This window comes from Mytilus edulis, chromosome 8, assembly GCF_963676685.1.
Source record: "Mytilus edulis chromosome 8, xbMytEdul2.2, whole genome shotgun sequence".
In the NCBI taxonomy this organism is placed as follows: Eukaryota; Metazoa; Mollusca; class Bivalvia; order Mytilida; family Mytilidae; genus Mytilus; species Mytilus edulis.
In genome coordinates this window covers 31,197,317-31,223,423 of record NC_092351.1, presented here as the reverse complement: position 1 = coordinate 31,223,423, position 26,107 = coordinate 31,197,317, and the positions used below count along the sequence as shown (strand labels likewise).

At 31.9% G+C, this 26,107-nt stretch overlaps 1 protein-coding gene and 1 long non-coding RNA gene across 2 annotated transcripts in view; one reads left to right on the top strand and one right to left on the bottom strand.

Moving 5' to 3' along the window:
• LOC139485337 (ATP-binding cassette sub-family C member 5-like) overlaps positions 1–21,238 on the bottom strand; it is a 29,654-nt gene extending 8,416 nt beyond the window's left edge. The window contains exons 1-21 of the mRNA XM_071269753.1: positions 21,123–21,238; positions 20,472–20,636; positions 19,437–19,550; positions 18,813–18,977; positions 17,956–18,103; positions 17,271–17,418; positions 16,118–16,203; positions 15,313–15,486; positions 14,957–15,019; positions 14,733–14,817; positions 14,340–14,488; positions 13,636–13,743; positions 11,391–11,562; positions 10,838–10,887; positions 10,278–10,349; positions 9,634–9,758; positions 4,099–4,171; positions 3,508–3,711; positions 2,489–2,639; positions 1,121–1,279; positions 233–417 (exon numbers count right to left, since the gene is read on the bottom strand). Coding sequence (XP_071125854.1) covers positions 233–417; positions 1,121–1,279; positions 2,489–2,639; positions 3,508–3,711; positions 4,099–4,171; positions 9,634–9,758; positions 10,278–10,349; positions 10,838–10,887; positions 11,391–11,562; positions 13,636–13,743; positions 14,340–14,488; positions 14,733–14,817; positions 14,957–15,019; positions 15,313–15,486; positions 16,118–16,203; positions 17,271–17,418; positions 17,956–18,103; positions 18,813–18,977; positions 19,437–19,550; positions 20,472–20,623 — 2,583 coding nt within the window. The 5' untranslated portion in view covers positions 20,624–20,636; positions 21,123–21,238. The remainder of the gene's footprint in view (positions 1–232; positions 418–1,120; positions 1,280–2,488; positions 2,640–3,507; positions 3,712–4,098; positions 4,172–9,633; positions 9,759–10,277; positions 10,350–10,837; positions 10,888–11,390; positions 11,563–13,635; positions 13,744–14,339; positions 14,489–14,732; positions 14,818–14,956; positions 15,020–15,312; positions 15,487–16,117; positions 16,204–17,270; positions 17,419–17,955; positions 18,104–18,812; positions 18,978–19,436; positions 19,551–20,471; positions 20,637–21,122) is intronic.
• A 2,856-nt stretch (positions 21,239–24,094) lies between these two features.
• On the top strand, positions 24,095–25,597 carry LOC139485336 (uncharacterized). Its single transcript, XR_011655297.1, has 3 exons — positions 24,095–24,484; positions 24,837–24,914; positions 25,479–25,597. It is a non-coding gene; the product is annotated as an uncharacterized lncRNA (long non-coding RNA).
• Positions 25,598–26,107: the final 510 nt, after the last annotated feature.

The following is a 26,107-nucleotide window of genomic DNA, read 5'->3' as shown; positions in this document are numbered from 1 at the left end:
ATTGGTTAGTACGTCTAATATTTGGCTATGTCAAATGTTGCATTTATTTTCTTAATAGTTGATGTGCGATATTAATCAATGATACTACAATGTGAAAACACATTAGAATTAAAGTTCTGTTGTTCATGTATTTCGTTATAAAAGTCGAACTACTATCATCCCTCATATAAAATATTCTTCTTTGTACGTTTACTTTAGTTAAAAATCAAATAAAAGAGAAATATCGAAATACCGTATTTAAAGTGTTAATCCAAATGCCAAGCCACCAATCACTGAATACCACAGATCCCATAGTAAGAGTATAGGACAGCATCACCAATAAGCAGACCATAAAACCACCTGCAGCATTGATGTAGGATTTGTATGTACCAAATTTTACTTTGCCAACCACCATTTCTTCACGTTCTGTTAATTTACCTGAAAATATTATAACACTAACTTAATGTATTGGATCGATTGGTGACTGCAAAACTTTAAAAAAATTCAAACCATTATACTGTTGATTTTTTGTTAAGATCCTAACAGGGCTCTCCTGAGCTTAATAACATGTACTTTGAACCCATTCATAAACTAATCGAATTTTTTTTTGACGACTCAGGTTAATAATTTCAACGACTTCACTAAGTTATTTAAACCAGTTAGATTTGTTGTTTTAACGAAGTTACGAAGTCGTTATAACAAGTTAGCTTAGACGTTATGACGACTTAAGAATAAAACTTTATTCTGACACTTACCTGCTTCCGTAGTACGAAGTGACACTAGGAAAGTGTTATTTTGTTGTTTGGAAACATAGGCACAAATATATAGCATGAGGGCATAAGGGTTTATTGTACCAATTTATTGCTTTTGACAGTATCACTGGTAAATGAATTGATTGATTGACACATACATGCAAGTTAATGAAATATACAGAAGTTACTTGACAAAAGCATACTGCAATTGCAAAAAGTAGAACAAGAAATCTATCGGACTTTACAAACCCAGGTCTATTGGCATTCAATGTACAACCCGTCCGGAAACACCTGAACTAAAATGATCAACCTTTTTGATAAACGGTTACCAAAACACTCCAACTATATATGTCTGATAGTTTTATTCATGATTTAGGCCAAAATCTAACCTTTTTCTTTTTGCGGTGTTACATTGTAAGCAGAGCTGTTTGTCGTCACACTGTTAGCAGAACTATTTTTCGGGAGACTTTTCTTTTCTGACTGGACACCATTTGTAGATTTCTTAGAATTATCGGCGTCCTCTTTTTTAGACTGTGATGGTATTGGTACTAAAAATATAATACAGACAATTTTAGTTATTATTTGCATAACCTTTCAGAATCCTTCAAAGATTTAACATATATGGTTAATATATATTGATCCTGAAGTAAATATTTATACTATTAATCTTGGTGTGAATATAACCTTGATAAAAACGAACAAACTTAATAAATATTTGAACATCATGAATTTAGAAATGATAGGAGACAAATAACGAAAAAAACAACAAAAAAACAACCAAGGTACATAAATAGTGCGTCAGGTTATTTTCGCCACATCGGACAAGGCGATCTGGGTTTGATAACTATCATTATTCTCAACCGTCATACTATAAACATATATTTCATAAAGTGCCAAAACATTTCAGTCATTTTCGATCAATGATGTATTACAGACTCAATCATCTCCATTACAATACCAAAAAAAAACTTTCCAAAAGAAAACAAAACGTTAAGTCCTCTATTGCCCGATCCATATGACTTGTGTTATACTGTGTTTCTCTTTCTCCTTTATCTATTTTCAATAAATATCGTATGTTATTAATGCCCTGTACCAAGTCAGGAATATGGCCATTGTTATATTATAGTTCGTTTCTGTGTGTATTACATTATAACGTTGTGTCGTTTGTTTTCTCTTATTTTTTAGTGTAAATTCACATTGCGATAAGACGTGTCACGGTACTTGTCTATCCCAAATTCATGTATTTGGTTTTGATGTTATATATATATGTTATATTTGTTATTCTCGTGGGATTTTGTCTATGTGTGTTACATTTTAGTGTTATGTCGTTGTTCTCCTCTTATATTTAATGCGTTTCCCTCGGTTTTAGTTTGTTACCCCGATTTTGTTTTTTGTCCATGGATTTATGAGTTTTTAACAGCGGTATACTACTGTTGTCTTTATTAATCAAAACATCATATTTACAACACCCATTTTATATGAAAGAAAAAAAATTAATAATTAATTGTCAGCAACACATTATGAACTTGGATCGATAAAAACGTATTGGTTTTAAGCTCTACTTAAATAATGCAATATTAAAAACAGTTTCATGCTATTCTAATTTTTAAAAAGCCAGATTAAATTCGTAAAAACCAAAACCAACTTTCCAGCTGGGTTATTTTTACCTTTCACAACAACAACTGTACCAGTTAATAAGAAATCAACAATCTAGGGATAACTCTTTAAGATGTCCCATAAACGTGATTAATACATACATTGCTTTTCCATTGAAGTATTTGTATGGTAGTGAAATTTATCCATCATGTCTTTGTAATACCCATTTTGTAATAGCAATTCATCATGATGTCCTCTTTCAACAATACCACCATCTTCGAATGCAACTATTTCATCACAATGCTTTAGGTACTGAAAGAATATGTTCTGATTTTATATATGGCTAGGCATATCGGATTTACAATAGTTTCAATAGCCATCTTTTAAAGAAGATTCTTTTACTTCTTTCTGTATTCGAAGGGGAAAAACAAATCCTGATAGTTTTTTAAAAGGTGTAAGAAGCTTTTATGTGTGCCTTATTCATATGAAGTTTACCCAAAAGCAAAATATGTTTGAGCATAATTTTTAAAGAACACGGTAATCAAAATATAGTCGAGCGAGCTGAGACATTGTATAAAATAAAATTGAGAATTGAAATGGGGAATATGCCAAACATACAACAAGCCGACCAAAAATATAATAAGAGCCGAAGGCCACTCATTGGTCTTCGATCATTTACAATGTAAGAACAGAACAATAGTTAAAAATTGGACCGACAACATTTATTTATCTAGTTTATGCTAGTCCCGAAACATTGTAAGCAAGGCGCGGAAAATTCAAGAATGTATATATGTTACTAAGAAATGAATAAATCAGAACTATCAATATATCATTCGTAGAAATATTGTGAATGTTTTATATTTCTAATATACTTATTTTAGATTGTAACATTTTAAATATATATCATTTTGATTCAACGACACTTTCGGCTCTATTGGCTATTTTGTAGAGGTCAGTTTTTAATAGTCGTGGAAGCCGTTATGCCCTGAGAGTACTATCGACCGTCAGCAGTAAAACTGACGATCCTTGTTAATTAATATTCGAGTCTAGTGCACCTGCCACGATCGAGGTTTCAACTCACAAACGCAGTGTTGACTAGTGGTACAGTAAATTAACTACGTAGACTAATCGGCACCCGATGACACAATCTGTTTGAACACATTTCTATATGTACTTTTACCTGAAGTTGATGAGTTGCTAGGATGACGGTTTTCCCAGCAAGCGTCTTTTTAATACAAGTATGGAAAAGATGCCTTCCAACATGGACGTCAACAGCTGATAACGGGTCGTCAAGAAGATATATATCACTATTACTATAAACTGCCCTAGCCAAGCTGACACGCTGCTTTTGTCCTCCACTTAGATTGGTTCCCCTGTCACCTATCTTTTAATAAATTTGATAGAGTTAAAACATACCCTTCTTTATGTATAATTATTATTTCATTATGTTCATCAAAATTGACAGTAAATTTAGTATTCCTCTTTAATGAACACATCATATTTTTACGACAATATTACATGTATGTAAATCACTATATTAACAGTGATACATATACACTTTTTGGGAAAAGAAGACAAAATATTTTCCACTGGTGACGGCTTTTGTCCGCATATTACATCTGATGTTCATGTTTGGTTATTTATATATCCACTGATTCAAGTTTTTTTCTCAATTTATAAGATTTAGCATCAACAAATGTATGTGACAGGTTTAACATCAAATGATTGCAAACATTACAGGGCCAAAATATAAAACATTTAAAACATATACCTCTGTTTCATCTCCATCATCAAGAATAGCAAAGTCAGGCTCCAATCCACAGGCATATATCACATTTTGATACCTGTTAAAATATTTTACAAACGTCAAACACAGTTCTAAAATGCCAAAAATGTATACTGACGAAATGTCTATATAACCATAATATTGAAATTTATCCGGCAATCAGACAACTATTGTACAAATAACAGGTGCACAAATAAATATTTGCTTGTACAAATAAGGTATACTGTCACCTCGCATCCAAGTCGAGCAAGCTGTAATGCGGACTTTTCTTCTCGCGTAACAGTTTTTTTCGGGGTCCTTTTCGCGGTCAGCGTTTAAACTATGCCGATTTCTTGAGTCAATGATTTGGATTTGACAACTAAAATTTCAAGTGTCTTGTGTACACTGCAGGATAAATACAACATACAAAATGTATGTGCATTGTATATTTATGTGTTAACTGATAGAATGGCATATATTAATTCTTTACATATTCTTAACAAATAAAGTGACTATATGTATAGATAAATCAAGTATTTGCATAATTGCTTTGATACATAATATTAATGTCGCCGGGCAACCAAATGTTCTGAAAATTATTGTCCTTCTCTAATCGATTTGTTTAAGTATTCGAGTTCTTCTTAACGCCATTATATTAAATATCATTGATAGATTGATTGGCATCTAAAGTCACTTGTACAACTATCGGCTATTTCCTAGCGGTCGGATTTTTTTAAGGGCAGCCGGAGTGCACCGAGGGAACTACCAACTTGTTGCCAAAAAAACTCGCAATCCTAGTCTATTAGAATGTGGTCAAACATGATCATATGATGAGAACGACTGTTATACCTTAAAATTGAGAATGGAAATGGGGAATGTGTCAAAGAGACAACAACCCGACCAAATAAAAAACAACAGCAGAGGGTCACCAACAGGTCTTCAATGTAGCGAGAGATTCCCGCACCCGGAGGCGTCCTTCAGCTGGCCCCTAAACAAATATATACTAGTCCAGTGATAATGAACGCCATACTAATTTCCAAATTGTACACAAGAAACTAAAAATTAAAATAATACAAGACTAACAAAGGCCAGAGGCTCCTGACTTGGGACAGGCGCAAAAATGCGGCGGGGTTAAACATGTTTGTGAGATCTCAACCCTCCCCCTATACCTCTAACCAATGTAGTAAAGTAAACGCATAACAATACGCACATTAAAATTCAGTTCAAGAGAAATCCGAGTCTGATGTCAGAAGATGTAACCAAAGAAAATAAACAAAATGACAATAATACATAAATAACAACAGACTACTAGCAGTTAACTGACATGCCAGCTCCAGACTTCAATTAAACTGACTGAAAGATTATGATTTCATCATATGAACATCAGGCACAATCCTTCCCGTTAGGGGTTTAGTATCATACCATCATAACATATATGAGAAGAACATAACCCGTGTCATGCCAACAACTGTTTTTAGAATAAATGTGTTTAGTTCCGATGCAAAGACCTTATCAGTGACTCAATATTAACGCCAAAATATGCAATCTTTAATGACTTGACAACAGTATCGTAATTATATCCCTTCTTAATAAGTCTATTCAAAGGTTTTGTAAGTTTCTGAGGTGAATACTGACACCTTTGTGCTTATAAAGAATATTACCATAAAAAATTGGATGTGAAATACCTGAACGTATTAGAAGTCTGCATGTTGAGCTATATTTACGAATGATGTCTTTATACCGATGATAAAATTTAGTAAATGTTTTGACTAGTTTGTGATATCGAAAACCCTGGTGTAATAATTTTTCAGTAATACATAAATTTCTCTCGTTAAAATCTAAAACATTGTTACATACACGAGCGAATCGTACAAGTTGAGATATATAAACACCGTAAGATGGTGACAAGGGAACGTCACCATCTAAAAACGGATAATTAACGATAGGAAATGAAAAATCATCCCTTTTATCATAAATTTTAGTATTCAGCTTTCCATTAGTGATATAGATATCAAGATCGAGAAAAGGGCAGTGGTCATTGTTAGTATTAGCTTTATTTAAAGTAAGTTCAACAGGATAAATTTCATTAATATACATACTGAAGTCGTCATTATTGAGAGCCAAAATATCATCCAAATATCTAAAAGTATTATTAAATTTGTTTATCAGATGTTGTTTCGATGGGTCTTTGCTTATCTTTGTCATAAATTGTAACTCATAACAATACAAAAACAGGTCCGCAATAAGTGGTGCACAGTTAGTCCCCATTGGAATTCCGATAATCTGACGATATACGGAATCCCCAAAGCGAACAAAAATGTTATCTAGTAAAAATTCAAGGGCATATATAGTATCAAAGCATGTCCAATTAACATAGTTTTTTTGTTTATTGCTACTAAAAAATGACCTAAAAGAGTTTGAACATATATATTCACATTCTGATTTTTTGAATGCCCATTTAATTACGTGTGTGAATTTTTTCTTAATGAGAATGTGAGGCAATGTGGTATACAGGGTAGAAAAATCAAAACTTTGAACAGATTCAAAATCACCAATATAAGCATGCAATTTATCAAGTACTTCCAACGAGTTCTTGACACTCCAAAAGTAATTTATTCCACTATTTTCGAAGGCCTTATTTGAACAATTTATTATCAGGTTTTTAATTGTACCAAGTGTGCTGGTAAGAAGAATAGACAATTTAGTAGTTGAACAATGGCTTGAAAACGAAATAAATCTATATTTGTAAAGGGTTTTGTGTAGCTTCGGAAGCCAATACATAGTTGGGACTTTCATTGTATTTGGCTATGCTTGTAAAGCGGTGCCTAAAAGTTTATGTTTGTTACAGATTTCGTTTTCTGAAAATGGAGTCAGTTGGAATGTTGTTGAATTGGTGATTTCCTTTTTCAGAACCTCAATGTAAAATTTACGTCAAACAATAATAATATTATTAGCAGCTTTATCTGCCGGGACAAAAACAAATTCCTTGGCTAGTTCTTTTAGTTTATGTTTGATACGAGAAATAGGTTTATTGTTGTTATTGTTTATAGTAAAATGTTCTTTAAAATGTTGAATACGTATATCAACTATCTTCATTACTGAATTAAAAAAAGAGTCCAAAGATTTTTTGTCAGCTTTTTCCCGTTTTATCCATTTCATACAGTAAGTATGGAGTGAGTCGTGGATGATATTACGACACTCATTCCAATTAATAATTGACAGGGGACGATATTTAGGTCTTTACTGAGGAATGATTTTAACTCTCGGTCTTGAACGATGTTAAGATCTCCTGTTATAACATGGGAAATGGGTCCATAAAGATTTTCGGAATTACTGCAATTACATGAAGTAGGTGTATTTTCACTGATATTAACATCTTTACACAATTGATTATAATTAAACACAAATTTCCGGGTAGATTTCTTGTAAATATAACAAATAAGAGGTAGCTCATTATTGTCAAAATATCCAGGAATTTGTTCTTTAACAGATGGTCGTTAAATATACCGGCAATATTTACAAAATCAAAGCCTTTATTGACATACTTAATTTTAATAAAATGTTTTTTATGATCTTCAGGGCGATCAATTTTGGGAAATAATTTAGAATAACAATATGCCATAATAATTTGAACAATTTCATACTTAGGACTGCTATATGAAATTGTGTTGCAATCCTCCAAAATTTTATTTAACTTTTTAACCGGTAACGAACAGAGTTTTGTTAACAGATAATGTCTGCCGTTGTTTTTTGAAATAGAAATTAGGTGTGAAATATTGGTATGATTGGCCCGAAATTTTCTTTGATTGCGATTTGTTCTACGACCGTGAGAACGTTTTTTACGAACAGTTTTAGAAACTATATCCAAAATGTTAACGGAATTGGTTCTAGATATATTACCAATTCCCATGATATTATCATTTAGACCTAGAGGGTAAACTGTCTGTAATTTTTTAATCCAATTTAATTCAATTATTTTCCGTGATCGTACAAACTTTGAATGCGATTCACCAGGCTGCTTATTTACTACTTCTAAAGGTTGAACTGCTAAATATTTAAAAGGATGGTTGTGCTTTTTAAGGTGTTGGTAAATGATACTTTTGAATTTATTGGGTCTTTTAAAACGATACAGATGTTCTTGAGTGCGTTTAGATAAATATCGTCCAGTTTCTCCTACGTACTGAATACCACACCCCGGTTTGTTTCATGTGAGTAAATAAATAATACTGTTTGTTTTTCAAGTTATATCAGTTTCAAAATTTAAAGAAAATGTGCGACCATTAAACGTGGACCTTACCGTGGCATGACACTTATCGATAGAAGGGTAACCACGATTTTTATTGTTAAAAATGTTAGCGATGGTAGTATTTTTAGATAACCGATTTTGAAGATTAAGACGTGTGGATACCCTTTGAACAAGTTTAGTATTTAGTAATTTTCCATTTCTAAGCTTTATAATTGTTTTGTTAGTGAATTATATAATAAAGGAGCAAAGATTGGCGTCCAGAATATGAACCAGCATACAATAATTGAAGTATATAAAATGGATAAATTTGTTCGGCTAAAAATGTCAAACGCTATCAGTATTAAATAGTAGAATGGGGCTGAATATTGAAATACTACTTTTTGATAAATATTCCTAAAGTAATGAATAAGAGCAGTTCTCGCTCGGACACACACTCCATAATCTAGTATATTATAAGAGCATAAACCTGAAGCACGGGGAAGCACTCTACTGCCTCCACACGGCACTAAAGACAAACTCTGTAAAAAATAAAATTGAGAATGGAAATGGGGAATGTGTCAGAGACAACAACCCGACCAAATAAAAAACAACAGCAGAGGGTCACCAACAGGTCTTCAATGTAGCGAGAGATTCCCGCACCCGGAGGCGTCCTTCAGATGGCCCCTAAACAAATATATACTAGTCCAGTGATAATGAACGCCATACTAATTTCCAAATTGTACACAAGAAACTAAAAATTAAAATAATACAAAACTAACAAAGGCCAGAGGCTCCTGACTTGGGACAGGCGCAAAAATGCGGCGGGGTTAAACATGTTTGTGAGATCTCAACCCTCCCCCTATACCTCTAACCAATGTAGTAAAGTAAACGCATAACAATACGCACATTAAAATTCAGTTCAAGAGAAATCCGAGTCTGATGTCAGAAGATGTAACCAAAGAAAATAAACAAAATGACAATAATACATAAATAACAACAGACTACTAGCAGTTAACTGACATGCCAGCTTCAGACTTTAATTAAACTGACTGAAAGATTATGATTTCATCATATGAACATCAGCCACAATCCTTCCCGTTAGGGGTTTAGTATCATACCATCATAACATATATGAGAAGAACATAACCCGTGTCATGCCAACAACTGTTTTTAGAATAAATGTGTTTAGTTCCGATGCAAAGACCTTATCAGTGACTCAATATTAACGCCAAAATATGCTTGTTGATTTTGTGAATGGATTGATAAGGTATTTAACAAAGTATAAGGATGCAAACAACAGATTGATAATGTCATACCTTTCTGGATCATACGATTTTCCGAATAAAATATTTTCTCGTACAGTGTCGTTAAATATCCAAGCTTGTTGGGCAGCGTATGCAATACTACCATTCACAGCCACATGTCCAGAAATAAAAGGCATCTGAATGAAATTGTTACAGTTAGAAACAAGTACAATAAAATACGTGAATGTATGAGAGACTAAATTACATCAGACTATGAGAAAAATAAACAAGTCTTAAACATGAAGATATATTTAAATATAACTTGTTATACCTAAACCTCTCAAAATTCAATGTTTTATGTTTTTTGCATTTTAATTTCAAAAGTTTCTCAAGTTATTTTATTCCACTGTATGTTGATTTTTACTTTATATTGGTTTAAACAATCTCACATGACGTCGAACAAAACTTTATATCTCCCTTAGGCATGGGAAATAAATGTATAATGTTCGCTTTATATGTACATAAATCATGCGAGGCACAAATTCAAATGTTATTTGTAAAAACATCCCCATTATGTTCCAATTTATCAGGTTTCTTAATTTGTGACAAATCTCAAAGTTTTTCCGATTGGTTCGAAACAGGTTTTGCAACTTACTAGAATGACAGTCTGATTCTGAACATATCTATAAACAGAAGATTTGTTTTAAAATAACTACCCTTGACAGTATAGCTGCCATCAATGATGACTTCCCTGAACCAACAGGGCCACATATGCCAATCAGTTTTCCCTGCAATAAAACATAAACAGTACATCACCACAGACGTTCGCTTCACAGTAAACTATTTGATAAACACAAAATATTTTTCCACTTTCATCTCTCTGCATTTTGTATTACCTTGGACAAACAATTAGCTCATTTGTATCATTAAGGAGCAGGATCTACTTACACTTCCGGAGTAGCTGAAATCACTCCCAGTTTTTGGTGGGGTACGCGTTACTTAATCTTTAGATTTCTATGGTGTGTCTTGTGTGATATTGTTTGTTTGTTTGTCTTCTTCTTTTTAAGCCATCGCGTTGTCAGTGTATTTTCGATCTATGAGTTTGTTTGGCAGTCCCTCTGGTATCTTTCGCCCCTCTTTTGTAGATATATATGTAGTATATAAGTAAGTTAGTCTTTCGAAATACAAATTCATTTCTTGAAGCATAACAGATTGCTTAAACACGCCATAATATAGATTTTAAAAAGTAATTAAATTAAAAAAAAATATGTATTACCTTTTGTGCTGTAAAATTCATTTTCTCTATGTTAAATGATCCCCTTGAAGCTGTAAAAAGCATAGCAGCGTTTCAGAACAAATGTATATACAATTAATCAAAAGGATATAAGTGAAATTAATATTTTCTTTTTTTTTATTTAAATATATCTTTCTATAGATAAACTCATCATAGAAAGCAAGGATTAAATTTTGTGATTCAGCCAGACGCGCGTTTCGTCTACAAAAAACTCACCAGTGACGCTCGAATCCAAAAACAGCTAGAAAGGTTAAATAAAGTACACAGTTGAAGAGCATTTAGGACCAAAAATCCTAAAAGTTATGTCAAACACAGCTAAGGTAATCTATTCCTGAGGTAGAAAACTAAGCCTTAGTATTTCAAAAATTCAAAAGTTTTGTAAACAGTTAATTTATAAATATGACTATACCATTGACAATTCATGTCAGCATAGAAGTGCTGACTACTGGGTTGGTGATACCCTCGGGTAATTTAAAAATATAATATTACATGATTGACAGATTACATAAAGGTAAAATAAAAGACTATGTTGTACCTCTTCGATTTTTTTCTTTATTTTTTGCCTCCATTTTAGCTTTTGCTTTCGCTCCCATTTCTAAAATACTTGCATCTTCCCACATAAAGAACGCGTTGTCCAATTCTACTGCATTATCTTGGTTCATACATTTATCACTGTGTGGCTTAAACTCTTCTTGAACGAGAAGTCGCTAAACGGGAAAAAAACGGTTATAACGTAGTATAATATAAAACTATTCTTTGAAAAATGGGTCAAATCGTCAATGACCGGCTTGTAATTTTTTGGTTTAAAGATTTTGATTGTCATTTTAATGTAAGTAACACCATTTAAAATGACATCATGTTCAATGCTAGTGATAACATTCTAATTCTACATGTATAGCTAATAGAATCTAGAGCGCATTTCTTTCTAAAACAAACGATACAAACGGTTCAGCGAGCACACGGTTAGATCATTTTTTTCTAAACTTTGACAATCTATACACGTGCAGCAAATGCATCCACAGTTTGTCGTTCATCGTTTGTTAGTACAAACGATGCATTTCTTTTTTTTTTTTTTTAACTTTAACCATCTTGCTTTAACATAAAATCAATTATATAAACATAGTTTTCGCACTAAAAAAGATGTTTGTTCTAGCTTGTCATATCTCAAAAGAATGTCTAAATTTACTCAAAGTTATGTATTGTCCTCCTTTATTTCATTAAAAAAAGGCTTTTTAATCACTATCTTTATACATTCAACTGATGAAGATGAAGAACTGCCAATAAAAATAAATATGCATAGAGGAGCGGTTACTCTTCGTCTATAACATCTTCTACGGAGGCGATTTCCCCCGCATAATATGTTCAAATACAAACAACACACACATGCGTTTTTGACAGTTCAAACAGGGTCAGTAAACACTTATTTAAAGATACATTTGTTTCTATGTTTGTATCGTTTAACAAACAATAACAAACGGCACACATTTTTTAACAAAACTTTGGTAAGAAAGAAATGCAGTCCTAGTCTCGCAAATGAAATCGTTTAAAGAGGTACTTACAGTAACTAATTTTCGTTAGAATTATGAAAAACGAAAATGATTTCTCAATAATAAACATTATGTTTTTGTTTGTTTACATAAACTTTGACAATCTACATACTCTTTGGAAATGCGTCAACAGTTTGTAGTTCGTCGTTTTTTAGTACAAACGCTGCATTTCTTTCTAACATTTAATGAATTATTTATACATATTTTTCCCACTAAAAGAGAGATATGTTCATGATTTTTATAACTCAAAGCAATATCTCAAATTAATCAAATTTATGTATTGCCGTCCTTTCTTTCATTGCTGCTTTTTATCAATAAAAAGGCTTTATCATCACTATCTTTATATATTCTTATCTTCATACTTGCTAGATCTTATCTTCATATATTCATCTGATGAAGACGATGTACTGACTATAAAGGTAAATATGCATAGAGGATCGATGTCCTCAGTGTCTATACCATCTTCCACGGAAGCTATTTTACCGCGTAATAAGTTTACATACAAACAACATTAGCATGCATTTTTGACTGTTCAAACAGGTTAAGTAATCACTGATTAAACGATGAATTTCTTTCTATTTTTGCAACGTTTATCAAACTATACCAACCGACAGAAAAACGTTTCCGAAACTTTGGTTAGAATAAATGCACCCTTAGTTTAACAAATAGTAGCGCACATAAATCGCTTTTACAACCCTATAAAATGACAAAAAGAAATATTCATTTATGATAATCCAATTTATATGCAATAAACTTGAAATTACAAGTTTTAACATAAAGCATTTCATTTGATTTTCTATTTGAACAAAGTCATATAGTTTTACACGTTGTCACAATTACATGGACATTCCTTGATATTGAATTTCATACGGAATAAAAAATGTAACGTTTGAAAAACGTTGCTTGTCCAATCAAAATTACAGAATCATATGACACTTTTATGTAATGCAGTTATGTATAGGGATATTCAACTTCTCATACTTTTCAACTGTCTAATTAATTTCACAATAAACACAACTTAATATATCATATATTACTCACAAGGGTGGGTTTAGATAATTAGAAAGGGTTGGAAATCGGACATTGTATACAGGTTTTGCACAGAAATTTGCTTCGAGAGGTCTGTTAAGCTGGTTCTGAAAGCACAACTGACAAAAATGATTGAAAAGACAGGAATGTTATAGGCTTTACTGGCAGGATCAGGAAGGCAGAACAATATCTTTAGCCCTATACCTTTAGTCTGGTAAAACTAACACGAACTTCGCCAAGAATTCTCGTTGCATACGGAATCAAAGCAACGATAATTCTTAGAAAATTCAAAGTGCCAACTACTGCAAATGCCTGCAAAGTAAACGAAAAATTCAAACATATGAATGCTATGTATTTTTTTATTTTATTTTATAGAAAATCACCATAAGATTATCCTGAATTTAAAAAGCCTCAATCCGAAGTAAAAGTAATTAGAATTAGCCCTGGTTGTTAAAGAAACAAGTCTTCAGCAAGTGAAAAGTTCCCGTTGTTATACAAATAAAAATATTGGAATCTTTAATGTACATTCTTCTTTTCTTTAGAAAAGCACTTTGATGAGCATTTTGATATTAAAGTTAAATTGACTTTGGTAAAATTTAGTGAAGTGTCATTTAATATGGAGCAGGATCTCCTTACCTCTGGAGCACCTGAGGTCACCCCCAGTTTTTGGCGGGGTTCGTGTTGCTCAGTCTTTAGTTTTCTATGTTGTTTCTTTTGTACTATTGTTTGTCTGCTTGTTTTATTTTTTATTTTAGCCATGGCTTTGTCATTTTATTTTCTATCTATGAGTTTGACTCTTCCTCTGATATCTTTCGTCCAAATTTAATAAGTCTATTTATACTTTGCATGTTTGTTGTTCAAAATTTTGTAACAACTGGCATCAATTAAGGTATACAAAGTATACTTACAGTTGAAGCAGATATTTCATTTCCAAAAGCTCTAAACGTAGATATAGTTGCCACCGATGCTAGTGTTGGAGTAACGGGGATAACAGCTGCACTTATTGAATTCATAATGGCAGCGTACAGCAAGTATTTCTTTTCTTGTTTTCTTATTTCTGCAAATAAAATACAAATTTAAAATTTTACTCATTTCAAGACCTGTATTACTACTTTACGGAAGTGGTAAACGAACCCTGCTGGATTATAAAGCCCTCGCCTAAATCTTTTACAATCATGTTGTTTGAAAAGACCTTCACCTCCCTTATGCTAGTTAAATGTAAGATGAGGTTAAATAATTATTGGTTAACTCAAATTGAATGTTGTAAAAGTTAACACTATATGCATCAAAGACTACATTACCAGATATTGTGTGTTCAAATGGTTCTTCCCATGCGTACATCTTCAGCAACTTCATACTGTTAAGAACCTCCGTCATTTTCCTAACCTAAAATGAGCGAGACGTCTTCATTTAAAGTATTTTATATCAAACTTAATATTTTAATTTTTCAAATATATTTGTTTTCGGTTTGTGAAAAAAAAAAAGTTTTTTAATGTATTGGAAGCTTAAAATATTTAATACATACACGTTTGTCCGTATGTTGAAGCGTTTTTCTGCGCATAATTTCGACGCCTTTAGTCAACACTCCCTAGAAAATAGAAATTACATGCAAAAGAAATTGAAACCAAACAATCCCAACAGTAAAGGTAAAATACTTCTCGAGGCAATTATATTGTCTTGATCACATTTGTAAAATATAAATATTTATGATTTATTTGAATGAAATATTTGTAAAAGAAATGATGTCTTATTATTTTCAATCTTTGTATATTGTGATCAAATATTTTATCAATCAAACGTCAAAACATAATAAGTTTGAACATGGGTAGCTTTCTGGAATGATTATCTAAAATTTTAACACTGTGAGAGCAGACTTTGTACCTGGAGTATGTAGCACAACACAAATATCCCCATGGCAATGAAACACCAGGGTCCTAGCAGGTAATATGTATATCCAGCACCGATAATCATGTATATTGGCAGAGCGAGAATGTATACAAATGTAACACAGTTTACGTATACACGGATAGCATCTCCTCCAAAAATGTTGATAACCTAAAAATACAAGTAAGAATATATTTCATGAATTGTATATAATTCTAACATCTTGCTAAAGCGTATTGTCTTGATTGCATATGATGCCAAAAAACAGTCTGACAACACGTTTGCATTCTTCTTTGCATATGTATCCAGGTAATGAAATGTAAGAATTAAAATCTATGCGATTGAATTTTGATATGATAATTGTACAATAGTTAAATTTGATATTTTCGGGAAAACCATTACACTTTACCAGCTAACTCATCTGCTGTTTGATTAAATCAAATGGTGTTTTTTGTTATTCGCTATGGAATTGTGTTAAATTGCGGAATATGCTGACGCAATACACGTTATTCTAAACCAGAAATATAGCTAGGTATATGCATATTCAAAGAGTTTAATCAATGATTTTGCATTTCCGTTTAAAAGTGAGAGCGAAATTGCCCCGTCCTTGAAAACCATCCTACTTTTCTGATTGATTCCCTACATATGATTCTATTGGTTATCGATCATTTTGATTTTCATGACCAGTTTCTTCTTTCTCAAATTTATTCGTATCTTTCTTAGAAAATCTTTTTAAAACTGTATATATATTGGTAAATCTCATATTATGGTGAAATTGTGTCCTGAAAATTTTAAACATTACCTCAGCTAAACGTTTTCCTTTAATTTTTTGAAGTCTGAGAAGTTTTCGATATGCCAATCCAAGAAATCCAGCCCTGAACCTTATACCTGTAAATATGATACAATAAACCTTATACCTGTAAATATGATACAATAAACCTTATACCTGTAAATATGATACAATAAACCTTATACCTGTAAATATGATACAATAAACCTTATACCTGTAAATATACAATAAAAGCCTTTTTTTCTGACAGACATATATGCATCAGATTAAAATTGTTTGGTTAAAAGGTGGATTTCAGATATATATGTAAATCGTTATTTTTTCTTCGGTTTACTAGGAAATCTTCAAACTTAGTATTAAAAAAAAGATAACCAAATCTTTTCCTTTTTTATATATAATCAATATTAGATGCTTTAATCTCATAAGACATGGTAAATCTACTATATAGCTTGAAGTATCAACAATAAATATGCCAATTATTTCAATAGAACTCAAAAACTGGTGAAGCCTTGCTACAAATATTGATATACGTTGACCGAAGGCATCGTGGTTTTCCTTCATACAACAAATAACAAATTCACAAACACAATCAATATACTAATTTTTATAAGAAGACAATAAATGAAATGAGGATTCATAAGACGGATAATATACTGAGTAAATAACTATATAGTACACGAATGCTGTATAATATGAAGTAAGGATATTTAAAAAAAAAATACTACAGATAAAACAGGGTTGACAGGGTTATGCAATGAAAGACCAATATACAACTTTCGTTTCCCTTCATCACAGTCCACCAACATTACAAAACGTTACAGTTTGATTTACTATCTTAATTATCCTCGTCTAGTATATTATACAATACATATACAAGCCTTTGATTTACAATGCTTCTAGTCGAAAGTTTTACGACCAAAAATCCAGGGCTAGTTCCCCCTGTATTTCATATGATATCTTTATTAAATAAAGGCAACAGTAGTATACCGCTGTTTATAAGTTACTTAATTTATATTTTTTGTATAATCCATTTTATTTCTATTTTATCAAATTGCTATTGTTTATTAACATATCATTGTCCCATCGATATCTTCTGTTTTATCCCAAACTTCTCATTTTAACAATTATTGATGGTCTTACAACCATAAACACACAACAGTAATACCTGTTTGAGCACCAAACATAATGATTACACAGAAGGTGCCAGCTCTAACTACGTTTGCTGCCATCATGGTGACGACGAGTCCAATTCCATATAGGATATTATCATCAACTGATTCAAGATAAGCAATTAATTCATTTATGATGAATCCCTACAAAAAAATACCTTAAAAAATACTTACATTTTTAAAAGTTATAAATTAAATATATTTCTTTATGGTTGATTTTAAACAGTTGCGTTTTTCACATATATGTACGCATCTTTGCAGTTTTGATGCCTCGAAATTCACAATAATAAGAATATGGAATGTGTTACATCACTTTCAAGTCTTGTGCACTTAAACTTTTGTAAACTTAGATATAAATGCGCTGTTTGTATTGAAGTATTTCACAGATTAACTTTGTGATCTTGAAGGCACTAAATAAATTTGAAATTCATAACGGAATTGGTGGATCCAGGTGATGTTTCGGTAATTGGAACACCTCTTTTCCAACTTTTTATTGTGTTAGAGTGTTAGAATCCCACTTTTCTCAATGTGGCTAGATCCGCGTTTATATAGTTGTGTTAATACTATAATACATTAACTTTAGGGATAGTTACCCATGTATTTCAAGTTATATTTGATAGTTACTAAATTTTTAATTTTGTTTTGTAACCCATTTGAAATCGTTACGAAAAATATACATACCGATACCAGAAAAGTTGACAGAGCGTTAACTGCTACAATAATCAAGCTGACTAAAATTCTAGTCTGGCAGAACTTCAACCAACAGCGTAGAAATGAAGCTTTGTTCTCTCCTTTTGATTTCACTTCATCTTTCCATAATGCTTCTAGTCTGAAAAAAAGTATATCTCAATTCAGGTATATAGGAAATTTTTTTCTGAAATAAGTGCCTGTGTTTATACCATTACGAGCACTTTGAAATCGAAATCTAGTTATTGATTTCAATTATGATATTTTGGTGCAAGGTAGTGTTTGCTTCCATTTTAGGTGAGAGGGTGTTGGGGTTATACAAAATATCTTATCTCCATATATTCATTCTTACTTTTCCGTCTTTTTCATGTTAGAACATGTTATTATAATTGATAGCATTAATAAAGACATTGTAGTCCAATAATAGTTCATAAATTTCGGAGGCGGTCATTACGTGTCTGTGTAATAATAGACACAGCTTAAGCGAGGAGTAGCAAAAAAATTTCTGCAGCAGTTCCGGTATATAAATTATGGCCTAAATGTTTGGAAGACAAAACTATTGATTTTGGCATCTTTTTGATATGTGAGACGTTTGCGACGCCGTTCCACCCAATACCTTGTTCTACGTATCTTTAACAAGTAAATTTTCATCCATAAACGTATCTTTGTTTTGGTTTGTCTTGGACCCATCGTCACTTTTTCCCCGTACTACAGTTGTTCTTTTAATTTTTTAGACATTTTTTTCTCCAAGCATCTACCCCACATCCCACTTATAAGCATGTCTCAGTTGATTCCGATTTAACAACATACACAAGAAATTAAAAACTGGCCAAAAACTGTCATATGTTCACCTGTCTGTATTAATTTTGGAAGCCTCATAATCTGAACACTCCCATATGTCTTCCTCTTTTAGATCCTCATCTCTATGTTTAAACATCTTCATGACCAGGGGTGTCATCCAGGTCATAAACATGTATGACAATAAACCAGCCTTATTAATGGGTATTTTACCATCCCTAAAGATAATGAAAAAACATTTATATATATATATAAAAATATATATATCTGTATCACATAAGAAGGTAACTTTTATAGTAAATGAATTTGAAAACCGATACAATAGTATACAATAATAACTTCTTTAATTTACATTTTGTAAAAATATTATACTCAATGTTTCGAATATCAAATATTTTTAAGTTAATTTTGTTTTGTTACGTGCTTTGCAAGTTATAAAGTACAATCAATGTTTGGTTGACTGGTTCCTTCAGCTTACCTACATGACCAATGTCACAAATAAAACTATTGCTGGGAACAGATTGAGCACTGTTTGTCCACCAAAACCCCTAGTTCGTCTATCAGAATAATCATTTTTTTAATAAGCTTTCGAAATAGAAAATTGGTTGGTTTTTTTTTTTTGCAACTATTGTTTGATACTTGAGACATGCTAGAAACTATACAACTTTACGGCTTACTTTGAAGATGGTCTGAAGGGCTTCAGAACTTTTAAAGCTGTAGAATATTTCCGCGAACCTTGTATTTCTCCACTGGTAAAGCCATTTGTCACATCTTGTGTTATTTCATATTCACTGTAATATAATGAATTTGCCTTTAATATTTTATTTTAAACACCACACATTGTTTTGGCTTATGTGTACAACAAACTTTACGGTTTAAACAAATCATATATTACGTGTACATTTGTACACTCAAATGTTATACCTACTGATATATGCACCTTGCAAAATTTTAGCCATGAAGTTTGAAAGGAACAACGGTTAAATGTCCTCCAGTATGGAAGAAAATTAAGACCTTTATCAATTATGCACTCAGACACAACCATTTCAAGTTGTCTTTCAATGTCACTGTTTACTAAATATAATGTTTAAGGAACTATATTCGTGTATACAGCGAAGGAAGTATCTATGTCTTTTTTCAGTTGTTTAATCAAGTAAAATTTGTATTGCATTCTTATATAACATCAAATCATTGAACATGTAATTTATTTATTTCATGCAGTTGCCATGTCATTATACACCAGAATAAAGTATATCTTTCTGATCACCTCGTCCTGAAGATCAAGTTACCCCTGACATGTACTAAATGTTACAACCCAACTTGTATACATACAAGTAACCCTGAATAAATTATCTATACTTGATCAATTTATTCGTAGACATGATGTATTTATCATTTCCGTATTCTATATACGCATTAACTATTTGTTCGATTGTCAACTAAATTATCTAAATAAAGTTCTTACGCAATCATGCGGCATGATATTTCCGTTGGTCTCACTGTCGAAGACTATAAATATGAAGCTGAAGATATACGGCTGTTGCCAAATATACAGATGTCCCCCGAAGTTTGTTGTCAAAATCATGCAAGATATAGTTTCACGTTGAATGGTTTCAAAAAAGCAGTTATAACAAATAGTAACAGAGTGTAAATAAAAAAAAATTAGAAAAATTTCTTCAGTAAGAATGAGTTATACATTTTAGTATTCCTACCTTAATTCAGCTTCGTTCCATGTTTCTCCATTGTATAAGGCAGGATTGTCATAAGCGTGTGCTTCTTTATCCTTTGCCGATTCGTCTAATCCCGTAAAAATACTAAATTTTCGTAGTTCTGGAACAGACTTTTTCTTTTTGATGTCAGACATTCTAAACTTTCTCCTAATGCAGTTGTTTCATATTAATACATTAAATTACTTAACTATATATTTTTATTATTCATGTACATGTGTAAGTAAGGTTAAAACATTCCTGTTTTTTTAGTATACAGAATAAAGTAACTTACAAATTTTGCTGAAAATAAAACACCCTTACACATGTTAATTCTTGGCCTTAAATGGAGTTATGAACATAGTGTTAAAACTTCTGTAATCGATGTTGGTGTTCTACTTCCATATATAGTATAGCTATGCATAACAGATAAATGGATAACAATATAAGAATGATGCAGAGATGTCGTGAACTCCGGCAGTGCAGTTGATTTTGATTTTGTTAAAAAAAAACATTTTGCCTTCTTTAAATTAGTTGTAATAGTAAAAACATTAATACTTGAAGACATTGGTGATTATTACCTTATACTTTTTCAACAAATACAAATTTTTATGTGTATTGTATTCTAAAAAATAACAGTTCATATAAGATCTATACCTTTGACATACAGAAGTGCTTTTCCTTACTGAGTGTATTTCCTCTGATTAGTTCTATTTTATAGTTTAGAACAATAGTTACATACTTTCGTTCTAGTTTGTAACTCTTAAAGATGAAATTGTGACCTGGAATAATTATGGTTTAATTTTCTGTTGTGAAATTCTAAATTCATTAACATATTATGGATAGGACAGTCAGTGAATTAAACGCTTTTCCTACACTAATATCTATTTACATGACTTTAAGAGAAATACAAATAAAAGCATATGGGATATCCACCATGACAATTAGTACATGCGCAGATAAAAAACACACAAAAAGCAAAGGAACAGCGCTTTCAAAAATCACAATGAGGCCTCACTATTTACACCCTTTGAGGTTATCTGTACACATTAAAACGACTTTCATTTGTTTAAAGTGGTTTGAAATAACTCTAAATCTAGGAGGGGAAATGACCAGAAGAGAAAATCTTTAAGAACATTTTAAGGCCAAATTGTCTAAAAATATACTGCAGAGAAGGGAGAGAAAGAAAAAACAGTCAGACAGCAAAAAAGATACTAAATATTGTGTTTCAGTAAAGTACCATAAAATTTGGACTGTATAAATCATACACGTTAACGGGGTATTATCTCCTCACCGAACAAATTACTTACACCAGTCTCATAAAATAACAGAAAAAAATCATTAAAAAAGAGCAACGTATATAAACCTAATAAGGAATGAATAAGTAGCAAATAGGTATCAGGGTATCAGTCTAAGGAAGAATAGTAACACATGCGTTAACAGGGTTATTCTTACTCCAAGAGGCAATAATTATAAACAGAGACATGAACAGAAAGAAAAAACGGAACAAAGTGTAAACGGAAAGCATTGGTAGCGAATCCCTCAGTGACGCTCGAATAAAAAAAGTTTAAAAAGACAAATAAAGGTTGAGGCTGAAGATGAAAAGCATTGAGGACCAACAATTCCATAACAAAATCCAAAGATAGATGGGCGTGTTATATATTCTAGATACGCGATAAGCAATAGTACTAGGAGTCCTTTTAACGACCTGAGCTTTTCCAGCTAAACAAGCTTTACCGTCTGTATATATATCGATTTGATTTTGTATATACCACTAAAAGTTTGTTCCATGATGTGGTATATAATAGTACACCCGTCACCAGTATTGATGAAATTATTGATACTGACGATCAGATCATTTTGACAGTGTGATAACAACTGAAAAATATTAATTTTTTACAACAACGTCTATATTCTCCATATAACACGGTATATTGGTATATGATACGTTTATGGTGTCAGAAAATTCCAAATGGGCTCGAGCCTCAATTATTTAGCTATCGCTCCATATCAGGTTTCCTACTACATGTACCATATGTAACTTATATTATCGCTATTTTGTGCATTTTTCCTTTGATCTTTTTTTTCTGATAATTTTCATATCATGTTATTCGCTTGAGATGGAAAATTATCGCTAGAAACTAAGGAGCCACGTGGCGTTGCTAATGAAATTGACATGAAATTGACAACATTGTCATAGGTAAAATAGCGATAAACAGATTATCATTGGTCAACTCAACTTGATTGATTTTTTTGCTTTCGCCGTAACCGGCTCAAGCAAGAAAATCAATCTCGTTGAGATAACCAACGATATCTATACACAGACAATAACTGTTTAGTGTCTTTAAATATCAGCTGTATTTGTACGAGGCTAGGAAACAAGGTGTATGCGAGCTTTTAGCGAGCTACTACACCTGTATCGAGCCGAGTACAAATACAACTGATATTTAAAGACACTAAACAGTTATTGTCTTTATCTTGCAATTAATTTTGTATAGTATTTGTGTTTTGAAAGACACAAAAACACATGACATGGTTCAAGCTTTGAAATTGATAGTTGTCATCGGAGAAAAGACTGCTGTTCATGTGTGTATGTATCAGAAAATTGGGCAGATTGTTAGCACTAAAGAAATGTTTGAAAACAAACAGAACGTATAAAAGAAATCGTTAGTTCGCAATTAATACGTCATTTGAATGCGACTACTGCAATACAGATGACGGAGCTTTAAAGCGATATCTGTATAGCATACAGATACAGCATAGAGATACATGTATCTGTAGGGCTGTATCTGTATAGTAGAACACCCAAATGCAGGATAAATGTAAGTATCCATGCTAGCTAAGAACAACTAGATTGACTGCAACAATACGAAAACGACTGCTCACCTACTGGATATACGAAAATCCACCTTTTTTATATAACCATTCATGTACGAGGGTATGAAAAGGGGTCGCTCATTGTTTGTCATTTTTATTATTCTTACGGTTTTTTTTAAATAAATTTTCTCTATTCTATATTTATTTGACCCTTATTCTGTGTTTTTTATAATTCAAAACTATAATATTCTCCATTTTTTATGTTATGGGCCTACTTTTACTTATTATTTCTACGTTTTGTCCTTTTTCGGCACGCTTTGTCTTATTTTTCTAATCTGTAAAACCCCTCCAGACCCTCATATACATTTCATAGTTTGTACGGTTTGTTATAATATGTTCAAATGAAACTGTTTTGAAAAAGTACCCTTGCATTAAAACAAGTTTATTGTACAGAGCTACAAATACCACAGACTTTTAAATAAGAACACTTTCGAAGCAATTTGCAGCATCTTCACTGTAAATATAAGGTTGTTGTGAATATTTCAATATCAGACTAGATTTTCCACCCAACATTTTTACTGTTATGTCCTTATTAGAATAAAGTACTGAAAAATGATATCCTTAAACTCAATAAATCTCTTGAGTCTTTTTTCAGCAACGGCTATATGTGTGATAGACTTGAGCACTTATTCAATAAAAAAAATGTTCTTTATCCGCAATGTGCATGATGTGACAAATGCAAATAAACATAAATGTTGTCGATTTCGTTTTCATTTTTTTTTTTTTTTTGTTCATTACAAAAGATCCAATCATATAGGTGTAATACCACCAAATCATGATACGCCACATCCGGTTGCATACGAAAGTAGGTCTAAAAAAATATTCCCTTGAATTTGACAGTTGTAGAAAATTAACCCTGCATTTCAATGCACTTAAATTTTTCTGAGTCATAAACATGTATGTTGGGTGTCTGAAAGCATCATTCTTTTTTTATTTGATGGTCTTATAAAATATTTTGGAAAGTTAAGGTTACATAGTTGCCAAAGCAGGTAACCAGTAAATAACCTGGTAAAAATGTGATTGTTTACTTCCGGTGCAGGTTACTTTCTTATATGCAATGAAATGTAGTGTGAAATTTTCACTGTAGCACTGGAAAGGATTAAACTTTGTTCATGCAAAGTATTTCTTTGGTTGAAATAAAGGTAAATTCTGTACATTTTTTTTAAAAGTACCAATTTAACAAAGACTAATAGGGAAAAATCAATGGTGGTATTACACCTATTTAGGGAAACTACATGTGCACTCGTGACCTTATTGTACTTTCATTTTTAAAAGTTATTAATAAACCAGTTCATACATTGTAAACATGGACTATTCGGAATGGATTGAGACACAGAAAGCACGTTTGAGGTAAAATTGCCTTGAAATGGGGGTTTACGGGTGTTTTCTAAGTCAAATGGGTGGACAGACAAAGCTGTATTTAGTTTACTGTGTTAAATTTTAAATAATACCCTAACAGTTTTGTTTATACAACATGTGAATTTTTTATTTCAGTGTTCACATGTTCTGAAGAGCATTCTGTTGAAAAATCTTATATGTGAATTGGTCTGCAGATGACACTTCAGCATTAAAGTAAGTATCAACTATCATCATGTTTTTTGTGTTTTTTTTGGCCGCAAAAGTTTACAATTTGCCATTGTGCCATCTACATTTTGCACAGACAATAAATCATCTAAACACTTATTTGCCCTGGATTTATACACATCAGAATCCAGTCTCACATACTTAAACTTTATAATTCTTACCAATTATTTTTTGTACCAGCATTCCAAGGGACATAACCCTTTTTAAAAACATTTTGAGGTATTTTTTATTACTCTTTCTCCCCATTTTCTAATGTAAAATACAAGAAAGTGGACACTTTGTGTCAATCTATTAGAAATATACTGTTATGAGTAAATAAAAAGACTTTGATACCAGTAACAATAAAGGGTTGACTGAAAGGGAACCGTTATTTGTCACACTAGGCGAACAGACTAAAAACTCGAGTTACACATAAGGGCTTCTAGAAACTTCCGTGTAGACTGTTAACATTTATAGAGACAGTTCTTTCAGCTAAAACACTTTAATTATTGATTTAACATTACATTTATATCATTTTTGTGGGGAAATAATCACATTTATTTTATTTTTTAGACAAAAGATATCAAGTTTTGATGAAAAAGGAAGGAAGGAGGAAAAATGGACCAAAACAGACCAAAACAGACCTTCAAATGAACTCTAAAAGGTGCAATAAAATTGTTTATCATCTAAAAGTTGTCTTTTGTATTCTATTTAATTGTTTGAATGCATAGATCATGAGTTTTTGATCAGATATTAGTCAACACTGCATTTTATAATGATACACTGAAATTTGGATTTGTCGAAGAAATTAGACTGAAATTGCCGTAGGATATGGCCTTACATTATAGTGATTTTCTCTGAAACTATAGATCTGACTGAGACAAAACTTGGCAGTTATGCTTGAAATAACTTGCAATTGGAGGGAAAAAAATTACATTAAGTTTATTTGACATTTAGGTGTTCTTTATAGCTACATTTGTACATTAGCAATTGTGTTGTAGAAAGTAGTGTAAACCGTCCTGTTCAAATCATGTGTTGCTTTAATTTCTTTGCCCAAGTTATTTGTCACCTTGTTTGGTAGATGGACACTGCAGAGATTTGATTCGCTAGCTACTCGAAATAAGGTATAACTATGCAAATGAGAAGGCTTGTGTGGATGGAAAACCGTACATCGAGAAAACGAAAACATATTTGTTTAGGGG